Here is a 19,541-nt window from a genome sequence, read left to right as displayed (position 1 = left end):
GGTACTAAGCTTCTTGTGCACCCTGTTCATTGTTTCTTTTAGCCATGTGTTTTTTTACTGCTTTACTTATTCACGGAATGGTACCATTCTTTTAACCTGATTAATCTTGATGTATATATCCAGGACTATAGTATAGTATTAAAGAGCAATGTTAATCTGTGGTATATTATTAAGGCTGCTTAGTTTGTATCCAGTAGTCTCCAACAACTTTTATAGAATTCCATTTCTGATGGAGTTTAGTATTATTGGTATATGGAGAGTCTTCCATACATCAGGTGTGTATAGTTATGACCACTCAAGTGGTTTGTTGTTTTTCCTTCTGTTTTAGTAGTGGTTTAAAATTTGGCTAGTATCCATTCCAGGAGTATCATGAGTACTAGTTTTGCTGCATACTGTTATAGAATCCTTTGTTAGGTGTGAGAAATCCAGTACTAGGCACTCATTGACTCTGTCATCATTAGATTAGTTTTGCCAAATTGTAATGAAACTACTTGATAGTAATTTTTTTCAGAGTGATTTTCATTAAAGCAAGTCAGTGTATCAGGTAGCAATCTCCTAGTCTGGAGTAATATACATAACATCAAAAATACCGTAACTTTTGTTTTATCGGTCTTCTCTTGCATTAAGTCTTCCCTTCCCTTGATATCTGAGGGCTGATTTGAATGGAGTTTGATATTAAATGAGTTATACACTAACACTTCTACTCATCCATTCCTTTCTTCCTTTACAACAATTTTAAAATACCGAGGGTCCTCAACACTGAATTTTTTCACCTTTTTTCAATGTTTCTGATTGCATTTACTCAGTGTTTATTCTAATTTTCTGTGAGGGCTGGGCTTCCGTCAAAATGACACCTGCTGTCATCAGAAGAACGTGTCCTTAATTTTATCAGTTTATAACCTCATCTTCTTTTATGGGCCTAGAATGTGATGAGTATAACCTATACACCTTTGATATTTGCTTTCATTTGTATCTTTACATTTGAATATTTTGTAGTTTGCACAAGCAGACCAGATATTCATCTTCTGTGTTCTTCTTTGAAAGACTAATCTGGTGACCAAACTTAAATCTGAGTGGCTTGCCCATCAAACTTAAATATTTCTGAATGGCTTGCCCACTTACTTTTCTGCTGCTGTTAAGCTAGTAGATCCTTGGCTAGAGCTGTAATGGGTCATTTGGCTAGAAGAGTGATTGTTTCTAGTGCACATATTTTCTGTAGATGTCCACATCTGTCATTTATGAGATTGTCAGTTAGCTATGTCTGCACAACTTTATAAAATACTATAGCCAGGATCTTCATTCCCATATAAGGCTTTGTTTGGTAGAGGTATACATCAGGGCATTTTGTCTTTAGTGTTCCTTTGCAGTGGTCTTCTTCATCTTTACTTTTGTTTCAGGATGTCAAAACTTCGGATTACTTTTGTTTTCCAGAAGCAGATAACTCCTGGAACATGGGTTTTAATGAGGTCACTTTAAACAAACTCAGGTAGAACAAAGTACCCAAGTCAAAAGATATCCCCAGCAAAATGCTATCTATCAATATGCAGAGATGCTGTGATGTTAAGGCAGAATGCATTTAATTAATGGTGCAATTAATTAATGGAGTTACTGCCTTCCACCCAATTGTATGACTGTAGCGCTAAATGTATGTATGGGTATGGTGTGTCAGAGGCATAGGCCTCCTCATGATGAGTTCAGAAGGACATAGTCTTCTTAGAAAACTGTAAAATGTTTCTTGTCTTTTTATTAATCAATTTAAGCAACTATTTTATTATTTTTTTTTTCATTTGTATGTATTTCAGTATGCGGACTTTTCAAATGCAGTGGCTTTGATTATTTTCTTTTTTTCATAGTAAGGATATTGTTTTCCATATATAAATCCATTGACTAATCAAAGTATTACTGATCAATAGAACTATTACCGAAGGTCATATCCCTAGCTTATGGAAAATTTCCCATGTTATCCCCCTCCATAAAGGTGGACACTCCACTGAACTCTCCAACTACCGCCCCATTGCCCTTCTCTCTCCTTTGGCAAAGATCATGGAGAAATGCATTCATAGACAACTACTTGACCATCTAACACAAAATAATTTACTTTCCAACTGTCAACATGGATTCAGACCTTCACATAGCACAACCACTGCCCTTCTTTCCTTCATGGATTGTATCAATAAAAACCGCAACCTTAACAAGCTTTCTTCAGCACTGTTTATTGATCTGTCTAAAGCTTTTGACATGGTAAATCACCAGATTCTCATCAAAATACTTAAATCTCTGTCATTAGATACAGCTTCCATAAAGTGGTTCCAGTCCTACCTAGATAAAAGACAACAGGGCGTACTGTGGCACAAGTCTCTATCCACCTTCCTGCCCATTAACCTTGGTGTCCCTCAAGGGTCCATCCTAGGACCTCTACTTATTTCCATATTTATTAATAACCTTCAGCTTGCCACCCCCCAAGCCACATGCATACAATATGCTGACGACTCCACACTGATATGCTCAGCCACTTCCTCTTCTGAACTTCACTCTTTTACCCAGAAAGTATTTAACACAGTTAAACAATGGTTCACACAGATGTGCCTTCCCCTAAACCCCCAAAAAACTAAACTCCTCCTCTTCTCTTCTACCCACAAGTCCTCTCCTCTTGACTTCTCAGTTATCTCTACCAATAAAATTATTATATCACCAGACCCTACCACCAAACTATTGGGTATTACTATTGACAACAATCTGACCTTTGATATCCATAGTTTCATAGTTTCATAGTTTAGTACTAGACTATCTGCCCTGGGGCATTTGTAAGCCTAGCCATAGTGATGCGGCTTTTGCCACCCCATGAAATGGTACAAGAAATGTACAGAATAAATTTAGAATACTGTGCTTCTGTCTAGTAGTGACACAATGAAGGTCCCCTTATATAATAGAATTAGTTTACTGTGCCCCTGTCTAGCAGTGACACAGATGTGACCCCTGGGGTAAACCTACGATCTCCCATCCACTCATCAAGATTTCTCTTGAAGAGAGTCAGTGAGGGGCTCTGCCTAATACGAACTGGGATCTTGTTCCAAAGCATGGGAAGCCTCTGGGTTATGAATCTATCCCACCAGCATGTCCTATTCATACTTGTGCCGAGGTTTAAGTCTTTAGCTCTCGTGGTCCTGATGGATTTGGATTTTTTGAGGTGGAGCATGTCCATCAGATCCTGATTGGACATGGCCTTGTACGTCAGGCAGAGATCACCTCTGAGCAGGCGGTATGCTACTGAATAGAGCTGAAGTTTCTTTAGTCTGGCAGAATAAGACATATGTTGGAGACCCTTGATCCTCTTGGTGAGGTACTTTTGTGGTCTCTCCAGCTGTTGCAAATGCCGGGTGAGGCACATACCAAATGGGGCATTGTACTCAATCATGGGTCTGATGAGGGAGGAATATAGGGATACAATGACATCCTTGGATCTGGACGTGAATCCCTTCATGATGAGGTGTGCAAGGTAGAATGTTTTTCTAACCACTTTGGCAACGTGGGTGTCAAATGAGAGGTCGCTGTCGACTTGGGTCCCTAGGTCTCTGATTACTTTTTTTGTACTCAGTGGGTTGCTGTCTGTGTGATAATTTGTGGGTACTTTGTTTTTCCCAAAGGGGATGACTATACATTTTTTGGCATTTAGTTTAAGGCCGTGACTCCGGCACCAGTTGTCCGTTTCTGTGAGGCCTTTTTGTAGGATGTCTGTGTCTGCTGGTGTATCGACTATGGCGCCTAGTTTGCAGTTATCTGCGAACTTTGTCAGCCACAGCCCTCCCATATTTGCTTTAACATCTGAGAAATAAATGCCGAACAAGAGGGGTCCCAGGACAGATCCCTGTGGGACACCACTTGTTACTGGCTTTGAGTCTGACATTGCTCCACCGATTTTAACTTTATGGATTCTGGCCTTTAGCCAGTTTGCAACCCATCTAGTGACATAAGGGTTTACTTTTAAGCTGTTGAGCTTATCTATGATGCCTGAGTGGGGTATTGTGTCGAAGGCCTTAGCCAAGTCCAGGTATGCTGTATGGACTGCTTTGCCCTCATCAATGGCTCTAGTGACTGTTTCAAAAAAGTCAACCAGGTTTAAAAGGCAGGATCTGCCCTTTACAAAGCCGAACTGGGTGGGGTCAAGTGTCTGTAGGTCCCCTATGTCTCTGTTTATGAGTTCCATAATGATTCTTTCCATAGCTTTGCAGACCAGGCTGGTTAAGCTTATGGGGCGGTAGTTTCCAGGGTCTGTAGAGGCACCCCTTGTGGAGTGGGACCACTGTTGCTGTACGCCAGTGTTCAGGTACATATCCCAAGTAAGGCTAAGGTTAAATAGCATTTTTATGTGTGGGTTTAGCTCCTCTTGAGTTTACGAACACGCAACCCGGGATACCGCCAGGTCCCATTGATGCTGTGTTTTTGCTTTGTTTAGGGCGGTTCTCACTTGGACATCTGAGATGACAGGAGATTACATTCAGCTGGGATAAGTATTTCTTCTTTTGGGGGTGAAGGAGGAGAAATTTGCACTGAACCTGTCAGCCAGAATGTTGGCAATATCTGTGGGTTCAGTGTATTTTTGTTGTTGTGAACCAACTCTGAGCATATCTGAGGGTTTCCGCCAGGTTTCTAACATAGCTGAAGAAGGCTTTGTGGTTATCTTTAGTGTCCTTAGCGATTTTTCTCTCAACGTTGGCCTTGGATGTTTTTATGAGAGAACGTAGTTTTCTGCTAATGTTGATCAGAGATGTCTTCCCTTCATGGGATTTTGCTCTGACGTGCAGTAGCTTCCTTCTTTTGTTATACAATTTGTTTATGGCTGAGGTCCACCAGACAGGACGCTTACCTTTGGTGGAGAGGGACTTGGATTTGTTTGGGATTGCATGATCCATGCATTCTTGGAGATGTCCATAGAAAGCATTTGTGAAGGATTTGGCATTGTGGGATGTGGTATCCACTGGCACAGTGGGCTTAAAGGATACCATCTCAGTCTTAAGAAGAGTGAAGTCTGCTTTTGAGAAGTTTTTCACTGTGGTCTTTTGTGCTGAGGGTGGAGGTGGGATATGTATATCCAGGGTGATTAGTTTGTGGTCAGATCTCACTAGTGAGGGGTATACTTCTGGTGTGGAACATTTTGTCCCCATGTTTGTGATGATCAGGTCTAGTATATTATCTCCCCTAGTGGGAGAGGTGACTAGTTGTTCCAGTGCATTTGAATTTATGAATTCCAGGAACCTTTGAGCTAGGGTATTAGGGCTAGAATAATGTACCCAATCTATGTTTGGGTAGTTGAAGTCTCCCAGTATGATGGTATTTTGTGATACATTCATATCCTCCAATGTCTTCAGGAAGGCTGAGTGGGGTTCTTGAGATTGGGAGGGTGGTCTATAACATGCTACCAGTTGTATAGCAGTTTTGCCTATGGTTAGTTGCACCTGTATGGTCTCTGATGCTTAATGTGTTGCTACTAACCTGGAGGTGTGGGTGTCCTTGATGAATATGGACACCCCCCCCCCTTTGTGGTTTGGCCCGGGTTTTGGGGCCGAAAAGCATGATACGAGGTATAGCCTGGTAGCGCTGGGGTGCTCTCAGGAGCCTTGAACCAGGTTTCAATTACTGCACAGACATCGATGTTCTCCATGCTGAGGAGTGCATCAAGTGCCTGTATCTTGAGATTTAGACTTCTGGCGTTGAGCAGCATTACCCTTAGTTTTTTTCCATTTTTGTTTTCTAAGGAGGTAGGTTTGTCTTTTGAGCCTTGCCTAAAAAAGGCACTATGGGGGTGGCAAGAGCCTTAGCCAATATCCGGAAGCCCAGTGGTGACAGGTGTAAGCCATCCCTTGCGAAGCAGCGTGGCTTGTCCAACATGTCATCCCAGGCAGACAGACATTGGATCCCCTTAGAATGACACCAATACTTGAGCCAATTGTTAAAGCTGATCATCTTGTCTTTGTATTGTGGTATCATTCTTGGTGAGGGCAAGATGCTGCTCAGGGTCAGGGTCATACCAGCCTGGGCTACATAATCGGAGAGCTCCTCTATGTCTCTTTTCATGTAGTCCAGGGAAGTACATCTCAGGTCATTCACACCAGCATGGACAATGACGGAGTCATATTTGTACCTGCTTTGGAGTGACTTGAGTGTGTGTGTTATGTGGCGGATCCTAGCTCCCGATAGACAGCTCACAGTCACCTTCTCCTTGTTCAGCCTGGTCAGCGGGACATCAGTGTGTCTGACTATAGAGTCACCTATTACTAGTGTATCAGGCAAGGTGTTTGGCCTTAAGGGCTGTGATTGGTTGACACACTGATTTATTGAAGTATGTGTTGCATGTGTTTTGTTTTGAGGTGGTGGATTTTTGGATGTCTGCTTTGGGAGCCTCTATTGTTTTGGTAAGTTTTTTATTAGAGCCTCCAAGTATGTCTTTGTGCTTTTATGTGTTTGGTTTGCAGTTGTGGTAGGTCTATGTGGGACTGGGATTGTTGTGTGTGTGGTTGCCATCTCCTCCTGTCTGGTCATGCCAGCCCTGAGTTGAGAGAGTTCAGCCTCCAGTTTGGCTATATAGTTGCATCTCTCACATGTATTTGTGTTTGTTGGGAGGAGGAGAGGGTTGTCTGTGTACATGAGACAATTGTAGCATTGTCTCAAGATACCCAGATTGACCAGCTGAATTGGAGACGACGCCATTAATCTACCACTTGACATGCTAGAACAGTATAAGGGAGCGCTGTACCTTTAAGGGAAGTGGATATTCACAGGGGTGGTAAGTAGATGTACTGCTTTACTTAGTATGAGAGTGCTTACTTAGTAGAGACGTATTGAGAACAAGTGCTAGGCTTATAATATAGCGAGTAGTCTGGTTATACTAAGAGTAGAGCTTCCTTAAGGGAAAATTTGAAGAGCAGACTTGGCGGAGCCATTAAAAGTTTAACCGGCGCTGCGCTATGTGCACAACCGCGCAAAGCCGTGCAAACGCGGATTTTAAACAGTGAGCTAGAAATGGTCCAAAACAACCAATTACTATAGCGTCTTGTGCTGAGGTCACTTCCTACAGGGACAGGTAGGCTGCTCAAGGCTCCCCACTCCGACTGGTGAGCAAAGAAACTTCCTTCTATCCAAGTAAGGTAATGGACAACACAATCCATATCAACAATGCTATAAAAACTGTCAACAAAAAACTTGGCTCTCTCCATAATATTAAAACCTTCCTTTTACTTACAGCTAAAACCACTATAGCTCACACTCATCTAATCTCCACACTTCTTTATGCCTCACCCATTTTTACTAAGGTATCTAAAAATAACCTCAGCAAATTGGAAATGTCCTGCAATATCATTGCCAGATTTGCTACAGGCAACCCATTTAGAACCCACCATTGCATTAATATAAAGCAGCTGGGATGGCTGGAACTACAAAACCTGATTAAATTCCATCAACCCACAACACTCTTTATAAACCTTCCAAAACTCCTATTCTAGCCACAATCACCCCCTATAAAAATCTGAAATCCTTAAGGTCTTCTCACAAACTTCTAGTACTTACCTCTAAACCAAGCAACAAGGCTGGCGACTCCCTCTTCTCTAGTACTGTTGGAAAAGCCTGGAATCTCCTCCCCAGTGAACTTTCCTCACTTCCCACACTGTCACTCTTCTAAAACAAATTGAAAGTGTTCCTCAGAACACACTGGTTATGCCCCTGTACTAAGCCTGACTAGTTATGTGTCTCTTCATACTTTACCCTTTCTACTCATAAACTGTGATTCCTTCCTTATTAACCACAATACTATCTCCCTCTAAAACATCATATATTGTACCAGTATGCTATGTTATGCCTGCATTCTGCACTGCTGAATTTACTGTGTTAACCTGTAATATGCATTGTAAATATGATTTTTCTTTAATGGTGCTTATTTGTTATGTTGTTGTTTTCATTGTTCTGTCTTGGAGCTTATCTCCCCGGGCCTCTACTGAAAATGGACATGTATCCAGTTAGACTAGCCCGGTCAACAAATGTAAAATAAAATAAATAAATAAATAAAATTACAGCACTGAACCACTAAGATTTAAAGTAGCTCTTGAATGACATTCTGCGATTCCTACTTGTATATGCTGCTGCTGTGGATTAAGGGTGCTCCTCCTCACTTCGTTGTTACTAGGTTAAAAACCTTTGATGTACGTTAATAGATTGTATTAAACCATCTTGTGCTATCCAGTGCTGCATGAGTCTTTTTCTAAGATGTGTTATTACAGTCATATACTTACGGAATTGCTTTAATGTTTTGATTCACTTGTACAGTGGTTTTCCACTTTGTTAGGATGTCTTGTAGACTTTCATGCTTTTGCACAGTGTTTTGATTATCAAACCAATGGTCTTGAATAAACCAGTTCCTCTATTTGAAATGTTTAAAATACAACTTTTAAACCATATGTATAAAATAAGACATAACAGTAATGTGAACTGTATGTTTTTGAAGGATGTTCATGTTTTTGCCTTGGAGACTAAAGACACTGAAACTGGAAAAAGATTCTACCTTGTAACAACATACACCGAATTCTGGCATTATTACCAGTAAGTACCATAGTATTGTATAGAGACAATGGAAAGCAGAATTAATAGAACTGTCTTAAATCAAATACAAAATAACTAGCATCTGTGTAAACAACAGCAGGCAGTTGGTGTTAGTAGCAGTGAAATTCTGAAAGTTGTCATCTTTGTTCAGGGCAGCAGTTTACTAAAAGCACGCAGGTCACTTTGCAAGCCAGATAAGTGTTTTTACAGTGTGATGATGTGTTCACGTTAGGGAAATAGAATGTGCTGAGTCTTTAGTACTGTGTTTTTTATCATTAGTAATCTCCATTTAATGACTGTATCTCAGTGGAGTATAGACAGGGTTCCTAACATTTATTATCTTACTGAATTGGTATTGTGCAATTCTTGAGATGCATTTATTCATGCCTGTTGTATCACCTTAGTGATACTTTGTTCTCTGCTATCAGTTTTGTCGCAGAGAAAGCTGCAAAAAATAATTTTAGTCAGGCTTCTAAAGTAATTATTTCTCTGTTGAGATTTTTTCACCCTTTCATGCAGTTCTTATTGTTGTTTTTAGTCTTATTACTATTATTATAGTAAATGTCTGTTCCTCTTGGAGTGCATCTCAGTAAATGCATGCATATTGTTGTTCTCCAAGTTCTTTGCATCAGTCCACCACAAATAAATGAGTTTAACGATGATGGTATAAGCATCCCACACTTCCTGTTTGACAGTGTATAAGTTAACTGCCAGGCATTCTTGCACTGCTTTGTCTTTGACTTGCAGCGTCAAAGCAGTGGACCTGTTTAATTCACTGTAGTGTGAAATAAAGCAAACTCCTCTGTCCTTTGTTTATTTCTTAGGGAAAATGCCAGCTGTTCCATTATCCTGAAGGTTGAGTGGAAAAAACTTTGGGCTGAACTTTTTCAGTATTATATGAATTAAGTCATGAAAAGTTGCTTTGGGCAAATCCCACCTTTGCAATTTAGAACATTATAAAATCAAGTTCCTGCACGTTTCTGTAGTGGTAATAATTCCCACATGATATAAGCATGTTATAGATCACCTTGTGTGATAGACATTGGAAAGGGCCTACCGAATCTCACTTGCTAATTTCGGGTTAATTTCTTTTCTTGAATTTATGTTGCTCCCATTCACTGGCAGTATGCTCTGCATTTGTGTCAAGAACATGGAGATTTATTGTTACCTTGGGCTTTGTATATCATAAAGCTGGGATTACTTCAGCAGTGACCTACTTACCCCTTTCTAAACTCTTTCCCTTGTTGTTATATTGAATCACTCGCCATCTAGGTTTAAAGCAAATTTGATATGTTATGTGTTTAATCAATTTATTTTTTAAACAGTTTTAATAAATTATCACTTAAGACATAGGAGCACCTAGATCTATTTCAGATAGTCGAACACCATAACAAAAAATTTCAGAAGATCAGGCTGACATTATCAAATGCTGAAACACTTGTCTTCTAAAAAGCAACGAAAACATCTTTTGGTTGGGGAGGGGGGCAATACCCTCCTGCCATATCCTAACCTCTCACATTATTTTGCATGTATTATTCCCTCAAATTTCATTTATTTCTCTGTGATTTGCTCCTTCCCTTTTGTAAAATCCCACCTCCAGTTCTTTTATCCCCATGTACAATATTCAGTACTTCAATTACATCTGATTTAGATTTACATTTTCTACCAATTGCTTTTGTGGCGGCCAATAGCATTACATTTAGTAATACCTTACTAAGTCTGGGCAGTTCAAATCCTATGTCAGAGCTCAAATGAATCATTTATGTAGTTACAGCTGTTTGATCCCCAACATTTCTAACTGAGTGTTGTGTAAAGAATTTTTAAAATCTGCCAAAACTTTATAATCCCCAAAAACAAGTTCCCAATTGCATCTGTCTCTCCCATCACATATTCGGCATTTGCTGTATACCTGGGGAAAATTCTGGGAAGTCTGCTTGGGGTATACAAATATCTATCCAAAGATTTCCAAGCAAAAATCCTAAACCTTATGGACTTTGTTGCATACTTGGGAGACATACAGATGTTCTCTCATTGTTCATATGCAAGTTGCCTTTCCAGTCTGTCTTCCCAATCTTTTCTAACCTCCTGTGATTGATTCTTATAGTTATCATGCATTATTTTATGTGGCGTACTAACTATCCCTTTTTAAAAGCAGCTAACCATTCTACACATGACTAAAACTGTACCAGAGTTGGTCTTTCAATTTAAATTCCCTAATCCCTTCTCTTTGCCTATACTCTGACATCAGTCCCTGGTAGGGAAGGCAGTTCAAACTTCTGCTTGACCTCATCCCACTCTACTACCGTTCTCCTTCCAGTTATTTGCTATCATTACTTTGCTTTCTTTACCAGTTTTCTGCAGTAAATTCCAGCCATCCTTAACTGTTTTTTGTATCCCTACTTGTAGTCATCCCTCTTGAAAAAATCATTTTCCTATGTTCCTGTGTTGGTTTAGTTCTTACAATACATTCTGCTACTTAATGAATGCAATATTCTATATGGCTGCTGTTATTCTCCTTAAGGACTTGCACTCAAAATCCTAGTCTCTCCTTCCCCCACTTCATCATTATCATCCCTTTCCACATTGATTTTTAACCCTTTGCTTGTGTCATGTATCCCATCCATGTGATGCAAAGTACCTCCCTGCACATATTCATGCACAACTTTGATCAGTGGATGGGGAATTATAAATTTACCCTGGTCTGCTGCCTTTGTCCCTTTTGCAAAGAAGAACCATGTAAATGCTGGTTCACTCTTGGAGCAAGGTATACCCCCTATAAAATGAGTGGTATCATAACCTGTCCATTATCCTTGTTAAGCATGGTTAGGCTTAAAATGGCCCTTTTGAGTCATTGGCATAGAAATCACCTGTGAGAAGGCTGGGCACAGACAGGCATAGGAATGCATAGACTACATACACAGGTATAACATGCTACATTTTAACTGAAGCTCACATGGCTCGTGTGTATACATGAGCAAAGCACCGCTTGTTCACAGTAAGCTGCGTTAAAGAGAGCAGTTTTATATATGCTGTGGTGCGATTCACAGAGTTTAGCATGGCTGAGCCTCATTTATATGAGAAGGTCGTAAATCAGCCACACCTTACACCAGCCTGCTGCTGTCTTCCATTTTAAACAACACTGGGCTCCACATTTATGCAAAAGTTGGGGGAAAGCACAAATTAACTTCAGGGGTTTATTATCATCAGGGATAATTTGGAATTATTAGAAAAAGGCAGTCATCACTGTATTTTACTGTGATCTATCCAAGATAAGTATCTTATATACTCATAAGGCAGGAATTGTTGTAATAGTTGTATGCTCATAACTATAAAGTTCTGGGAGATGTAAGGAACCTTAATCAGTGCTGTCTACATCTGTGTTAGATATGTGCAGGTGCTTAGTACGGATACTGGCTTCTGACAATGGACCACAACCAGCCATCCTGTAACTAAGAAGTAAAATGCATTACATTCTAATAGTCAGTGAATCACATCCTTACAACAAGCCCTTATAGGCCTAAGTTTCACTATGCACAGTTTCACTCATACTGCAGCAGAAGAAAGCCTAGACTATACATCAAAGGAAGACAAACCCAGAAGTCATAATTAATGTATCACTGTAGTTATTCAACTTTTGATTAATGAAAAGATTGCATATTTCAGAAATTATTTAAGTTACATAGAAGAAGACTGTATCATTCTTTGCTAGTATGTATTTGCAGGTTACAAAATGCTGTAGTGGCAGGCAGCAAAACACAGGAGAGACAGTTTCATTCCAGAGGAGAATCACATCCTCATGGATGCACTGAGAATGTGTGGGAAATATTGCTTTGGAAAAGGGGGGGCAAAACAGGCAGAAAGAACTAAGGCATGGGATCATGTAGTGGCTGGCATACATGTGTAGGGGGAAGGAACTACAGTTTGGCCCATTACAGGAAAAGAGCTAATGGCATTGTGGGGCATGCCAGGATAAAGAGTAAGCTGTACACATACCAGCCTTTAACACCAGATGAGTAATCTCTTCCCTCTCTATAAGGAATGAAGACTTTAATGCAGATGAAACTACTGCAGGAATCATCCAAAGTAATGTCTATACCAGTACTTTCAGACTCCCACATCAACCACATTCAGGCAGTGTGGAAGGTTAGTGTTTGTCTGGCTTTAATTAATGTCTACTTGGATGTACTTGGAATGATACCCGTGTACATATAACTGTAACATGTTTCATTGTCAGGTACACCATCAGCATCCAGAGCATCACATGCTCAGACATTGCATGGTAAGTGTGGGCATCTTACCTTTACTTAGACATTATTCTGTCACAGGTCACATTAGCCACATCTGGACATATTTCTTCATAGGGTCAGCACTGGAAGCAACCACATTGATTACTTCAGCACAGTAGGCTGATGTTGACAGCAAAATGTCTGTCAATGATTTCATTAACTCTCATATACTCATGGCATAACCTGAGGACAGTGGCATGCAGGGCTGTCTACTGCACAATATGCGGATAACTCCATATAGGCATTGCCAGAGACTCGCATACTCAGCTTAATGAGGAAATAAAATTTCATGAGGGGGCAGGGACAGCATGTACCTCAACACCTGTTTCTTGTGCACAGCCTGGACCCCTTGATGAAGAGACTACCCTTTTGGAGGTAGCAGTACCTCCTGTCACACATGTACATAGAGGTGCCAGGCAAAGACATATTTCATAGTTAGCTCCAGAGGCAGGCAAGACCTTGGCTGCCATGCAGTAGGTGTGCTGTGACATAATTCAGGCCCAGGCTACTTCCACCAAGAGTCATGTTGAGTGGGCTAGAGTACAGAAGGGGTAAATGTGTGGAATTTCACCATTGCATGGGCATGGTGGAGGCTAGGGACAATGAAGTTATGATCTTCATGTGCAGTATGGTTGTACACATATATCAATCCTCCAAACTAACAGAAAGTATCATCTTAAATACTTTATCCATAAATCTTTAGGATTTCGTATAGCAGTATGTCTCCAACACAGAGTATTGTGCAATCACTAGTTTTCCACCTTCTGGCAACAGGGCTCAGCAGTCTACTCTCACCCCTTCTTTGGCTAGTCTGATTTCATTAGGGGTTTTAAGGCAGTGTAGTAAGTGTAATCCAAAAAAGAGTTCTCTAGGGATAAACTACCTGCAAAGACCCAAAAAAAGTTTCAACTGCTGAACAATCGGTGCAGGTACACCACAACAATCGAAGCCAACCAGTCTCAGAGTAAAATGAACATCTTTATTCAGTAAAGAAAGTACTGAATAAAGATGTTCATTTTACTCTGAGACTGGTTGGCTTCGATTGTTGTGGGGTACCTGCACCTATTGTTCAGCAGTGTAGTAAGTGTCATAAGATTACCAAATGTTCACTGCTGTTGCCATCTGATAATACATGGTACACAAAACAAGTCTTGCGCGGAAAGACTGAAAGCCCTGTCACTGTATTCTGTTTCCTACAGATTGCTAAGGGGGTGACCTGTGCCTGGTTTACAGGGCAGCCTTGGAACTGGCCTTGATGATAATGTGGCACATTTATAAATCAAACTGCATGAGGGTTACTCACTCCAGGGATTTTAACCTAGCCTCTGACATGAACAGGTCATGCTGGAGAGATAGATACATTGCCAAGATACTGCCACTTCTGTGGAACAAGCTTCCACTTCACATGAAACAGAGCCTCCCTGACCCTCTTCAAACGCAACATAGATCAATGGATGGATGACAGCAAATTCACTCCTGGGGTGGTACCTATGTCCCTCCTGGACAGAGGAAATCGGTATTTACTACCATAGACCATACCTCTCAACCTTGAAACATCAAAAATCCAGACACATGGCCATGAAAAGTAGGTACAACTGGCCAAAAAATCAGAACACTGATTAACATTGAATTTGCATATATAATAATGTAAACCTACCCACACCAATAGGATTGTGAGATACCAACATGAAGATTGAAGTCACACTCACACCCGCATTCACCAATGTCAAACATCAGCATCAAATACAGTGAAGTATCAAGATCTGGGATCTGAGTATACAATCAGTCGAATAGCATAAATGCCAGATAAACTTCCCTTATGCATTCTCTCACAGATTGATAGAGACATAAAGAATGCAAAAGACTGGATGGTGATCTATACATAAAGCACGGAGTGAATGTTAAACATGCAAAATTCCTGCAAGCCCACTTTCTCAAAAATAATGAGATAGTTGTCACAGTACAGAAACCACGATACGTGCAATTACCAAAAGTAAATGGTGTAATAGTAATAACAAGGTACATTACATACCTAAACAAAAAAATTAATACAAAACATAACAGCACACTGAACATTCTTAAAAACAAAACATAACAGCAGCATGCTTAACTCCCAAACAGAAAACGTACTTCCCAGTGTGTCTACTGTAATACCCAGCATATCTGCAAGTCAGGAGGACACAATGATCACGATTCACAACAAATATCTATTTAACTCAATTACTTACTTTTTGTTTTCTGTAAAGAATCAAGCCTACACCTCACCTGTGACATTTTAACTGCAGAGTAAATTACTGCAAGTAAAACAGAAACGTAACTAACAAGAAACAAAATCCATTAGCTACTGCAGCCACATGTGTTACAGAAAGAACAGCATGAACTGTCAGGCATTTTGGAATGAACAGAATAACTAATCTGCACCCCTGTTGATTAGCTGAGTCTGGTTCACGATTCCTTCCAACTTTTTAGCAAGTGTGAAGTTTCAAAAATCAAAACAATAATAATAAGTAATGGCAGACATTTGAATTTCAGACTTCATATCCCTCTGAAAAATACATAATAATGCAAAACCTGTGACTCTAGAAACTATCTGAGTTTACGGGAGCAATATTTAAAATCTGTCCCTATTTTTGGGCCTTTGGGCCACCATTATTTTTGGCTTTGTCCAGATTTCTTGCTCTGGAGATTCAGATGTATGCTATGGGTGTGTGCAACAGTAAACAACATATCTCCCATTGAGTTTAGGATTATCAGATGTGCTACAGGATGGGTACCTTCAGACATTTTGTCCAGCACTGTATACTACTCCTCCACCAGATGCATACTGACCGAACTAGTAGCCAGTCACATATCCATTCATTAGTGGCTATCCGCTGAGTTGCAGGGGTAGTATTTGGATTGATTTAATCCACCCCACACACACACACACACACACACACACACACACACACACACACACACACACACACACACACATGCACGCACAAATTTTGGGCTTGCGACAGTATAATAATACTGCCCCTAACACATATATTACTTTGTTATTCCAAACATATATTGCCACTTTTAATAAATGTAACAAAACTGAAGCAGTTGCTAAAAAGCTTCTAGGCATTCCTCTCAGCTGTCCAGATTTTCGGAGTTTTTCCAGATTTCTGGTGGTTTTTCTGGCAAGTCACTATAGACTTCATATTGGAAAACTCACGCTAACATAACTCCCATTTGCCATGTCAGGAGCCTTAATAAAAAGATGCTAAACTTGAGGTTCTCTTGCAACTCAAGCACATTCATATTTGTGTAGTTACTAAGACCTGGTTTCAGTGCAATGACCGAACTCCCTCTGTACCAGGATTTAGTGCCTATCATGCCTTCAGACTCTTGGGTGACTGTGAGTGAGTTTTTTTTTTTTTTATTTGTTAGAAACACCATTAATTCACATCAAATTACTTATGACCCTAACTTAAAGATGCAAAGCACCAAATAAATCCTCCTTCCCCTGGTATTCTTCCCTTAGCAGACCTACCATTGATTGCCTTGGACCCCTTTGGTATGTACAAATCCAAACCTGTCATAGAACTGGAAAGGCCCAGGCCTGTGGCTGACCACGTTTCCAGATGACTGTAAGTTGGGTGCTGTCATTGACTCCCCAAATGACGTTAACATACTGCAAGAGGGTCTCACAGCTACAAATAACTGGTGCCAAAGTCATGGCCTTAAGTTAAATGCAAAAAATGTATTATAATGCCATTTGGCGAAAACACAGCCCGTACTGGTTAGCACATCAACGGCAACCCCCTAAACACACAATCCGTGATGAGAGACCTGAGTACTCAGGCTGACAACAGTCTCACATTCGACCATCATGTGGCGGCAGTGGTCAGAAAAGCCTTTTAGTTGGTTCATCTTATAAGTAAAGGAATTGCATCCAGAAAAAAAAGAGGTTATTACCGCTCTGTACTCCTCCCTCATTAGATCCATAACTGAGTATAGCGCTTTGTTTGGTATGTACCTCTCCAAACACCTGTACCAACAGGAAAGGCCACAGAAATACCTCACAAAGGGAATCCATGACCTCCAACACCTGTCCTATGTGGATAGGCTCAAATCGCTATGACTTTACTCAGTATCATACACATTGCTCAGAGGTGATCTGTGTCTCACCTACAAGGCAATATCGGACCCTGCCCTACTAGAGATGCTCCATATCCGTAAGTCTATCTCCTTGCACATTACCTGTGTGAAAGGCCTAAATCTAAAATGCAACATCAGCAAAACCTGCTGGTGAGATAGGTTTGTCTCCCAGAGGATTCCCCCTCTCTGGAATAGACTTCCCATACATGTCAAACAGAGCACCTCGCTGACCTTCTTCAAGCGCAACCTTGATGAGTGGATGGAAAACCATAAATTTGTCCCAGGGGTTCCATCTTTGTCCCTCATTGACAGGGACAACAGGTGCTGACTGAGGTTTCTTTTTTGGGGATAAACTCTTGGCTAGGCTTGTAAGGCCCCCAGGGCCATTAGCCTAGTAACCTCATATGAGCCCAAAGATTTCTGACACTGAAAGTTAAGTCCTTCAACTATCCTATTCAACTATCCTGAAAGATTAGCTCAACTCTCCTTAAACTCAGTAGCCTATCTGCTACTCTAAAGTGACCCGTGTCTAGCTTTTTGATCCATGAAATTTCCAGTCCTATTTATCCTCATATTTTGTTGAAAAAACAATGTCTTTACAAACCCACACACTATGGACCTAAATCTACACATAAACATAAACAAAATTAATTGGAGGGATAGGCTGCAAACACAGCTCATTCCCAGCCTATGGACAATGCAGTCAGTGTCTGTGCACAACAGGTAGCACACTTTTTGCTTTGGTGTTGGAAGATCAGTAAGCAGTAGATTCTTTTCCCACCCCAGGTGCATGAATTTATTTCCAGTAGTGACACAGCAGTGCAGCTTAAGGAGGATGATGCACTCCTGAGTGTTCTGTCCTTCAGATGAGACTTTAAGCTGAGGCTCCATCTGCCTGAATTGGTGGTAGCTCAGTTGGATGTAAAAGATCCCATGGCACCTATCAAAAAAGAGTAGGGGAAGTTCCCCGATAACCTTTTCCCCTAGTTGTAGAAGTACCATCTTTGGTCTCCCTTGAAAAGAGTAACTAGGTTAGGGAAACTAACCTGGTCAGTAAAGGAAAAAAAAATTAAAAAAATGTAATAAGTTGCCACTACAAAACAAAGCACTACTTTGGCTACCTTTTAAGGCTAGTTTTGATGACTGGATGGGCAAACATAAATTTACACTTGGGTTATCATGCAAGACACTGATAGATTTGGGAGTTAAGAAGTATGAAGTGCCTGGTAAGGGTGGCAAGAACTTTGACGTTTATCTTCTTGAAGATGTGTACGACTAGGCATCTTATGGTCTCTGTGATTGTTTGCCTAATTTTATTCCTATTAGCCTCCATGCACAGACTAGTAAAGACTTATCAGAAATGCATTGGGAACACAGCTGGATGTGGATGAGGAAGTGTCTGCGTGCATGGTGGATGAGTAGGCCAGACACCATGCGTTTCTCCAGAAAGTGCTGCAAGCATTCATGTGGATTAGCAGAAAAAGAAGTTAGACAGGCTCTACCAGACTTCCACAACATGTGTTAGAACTGCTCAGTCAAGGACTGTGTCCCACAGTTCTGTTAGGTCAGTGTGAAGAGGTTCCACTGTATCCAGCAGATCCCATCATCTGAGCAACTCAGCATCAAGCTTACATGGTAACACTTGCTCACAGTCTGTGGGACCATCACCTGCACTATCTTTAGTGGATACTGTGTATGACACCTTCCAAATATAAGTGAAAATTTGGACATCTCAAACATGCGGAGTATTCACCAGGTGGTCTTTTTGCAAACCAGGTAAATGCTTTGTTTTTTTCCTTGTTTCTGAAAAACAGTAAGGAGACAATAGGAGAAAAAATAAAGACAGACTTTATTTTTTTTCAAAGCATGTAATGTTTTCTTATGCACAGGTAAGTTCATAATCCTTTCTAAATGACACTGCAGTGAAACACTCACAAAATATCCCATTCAATCAAAGTCTGACAGTTTAATTAGCAGTTCTGCCACTGACTTCTTAACACTCTACAAATCATGATGGCTTAATACTTTATGAAAAATAAATCTTGATATAAGGAGAAATGTCTGTACATTGTAAATTGACCATGCACCACTCTGAAGAGCCCACAAGTAACTCTTCGTGCTTCAGTTATAATATGTATAACTTCCCACTGCCACATAATGAATGTCATGGCCCAGAATGATAGACTAGATGCCACTTGTTTGTCTTTGCAGCTATATACTATGCGCAGCCCTGCTAGAGGGGGTTGCCATTGTACTGCTTATCAGCTGGCCACCATCGTTATCATCACTGGTGGGAGGAACAATAGAAGGAGCTGCACTGCCACTATAAGTGATAGGCTGTGGCAGTTGCACACTAGACCAGTGCATGACCATGTTGTGCAGAACATGTCCTGGACACACAGTAGCAGGGTCATATTGAAGCCCCCCCCGCCAACACATCCAAACAAGGGAAATAAGCTTTAAACAGTCCTAACACTTGCACAATGGCCATCTGTGACTGGGAGAGGTGGGTAATGGTGAAACACTCCTTAGCAGCTT

At 40.6% G+C, this 19,541-nt stretch overlaps 1 protein-coding gene across 1 annotated transcript in view; it reads left to right on the top strand.

Moving 5' to 3' along the window:
* PRIMPOL (primase and DNA directed polymerase) overlaps window positions 1-19,541 on the top strand; it is a 1,324,073-nt gene that overhangs the window by 196,899 nt on the left and 1,107,633 nt on the right. Inside the window, exon 2 of the mRNA XM_044089849.1 lies at window positions 8,492-8,586. Coding sequence (XP_043945784.1) covers window positions 8,492-8,586 — 95 coding nt within the window. The remainder of the gene's footprint in view (window positions 1-8,491; window positions 8,587-19,541) is intronic.

Source organism: Protopterus annectens, chromosome 12.part0 (assembly GCF_019279795.1).
Source record: "Protopterus annectens isolate FY-2018-M chromosome 12.part0, PAN1.0, whole genome shotgun sequence".
NCBI classification, from domain to species: domain Eukaryota; kingdom Metazoa; phylum Chordata; order Ceratodontiformes; family Protopteridae; genus Protopterus; species Protopterus annectens.
The sequence above is the reverse complement of the archived record's forward strand: the minus strand, read 5'-3'. Positions and strand labels throughout refer to the sequence as shown.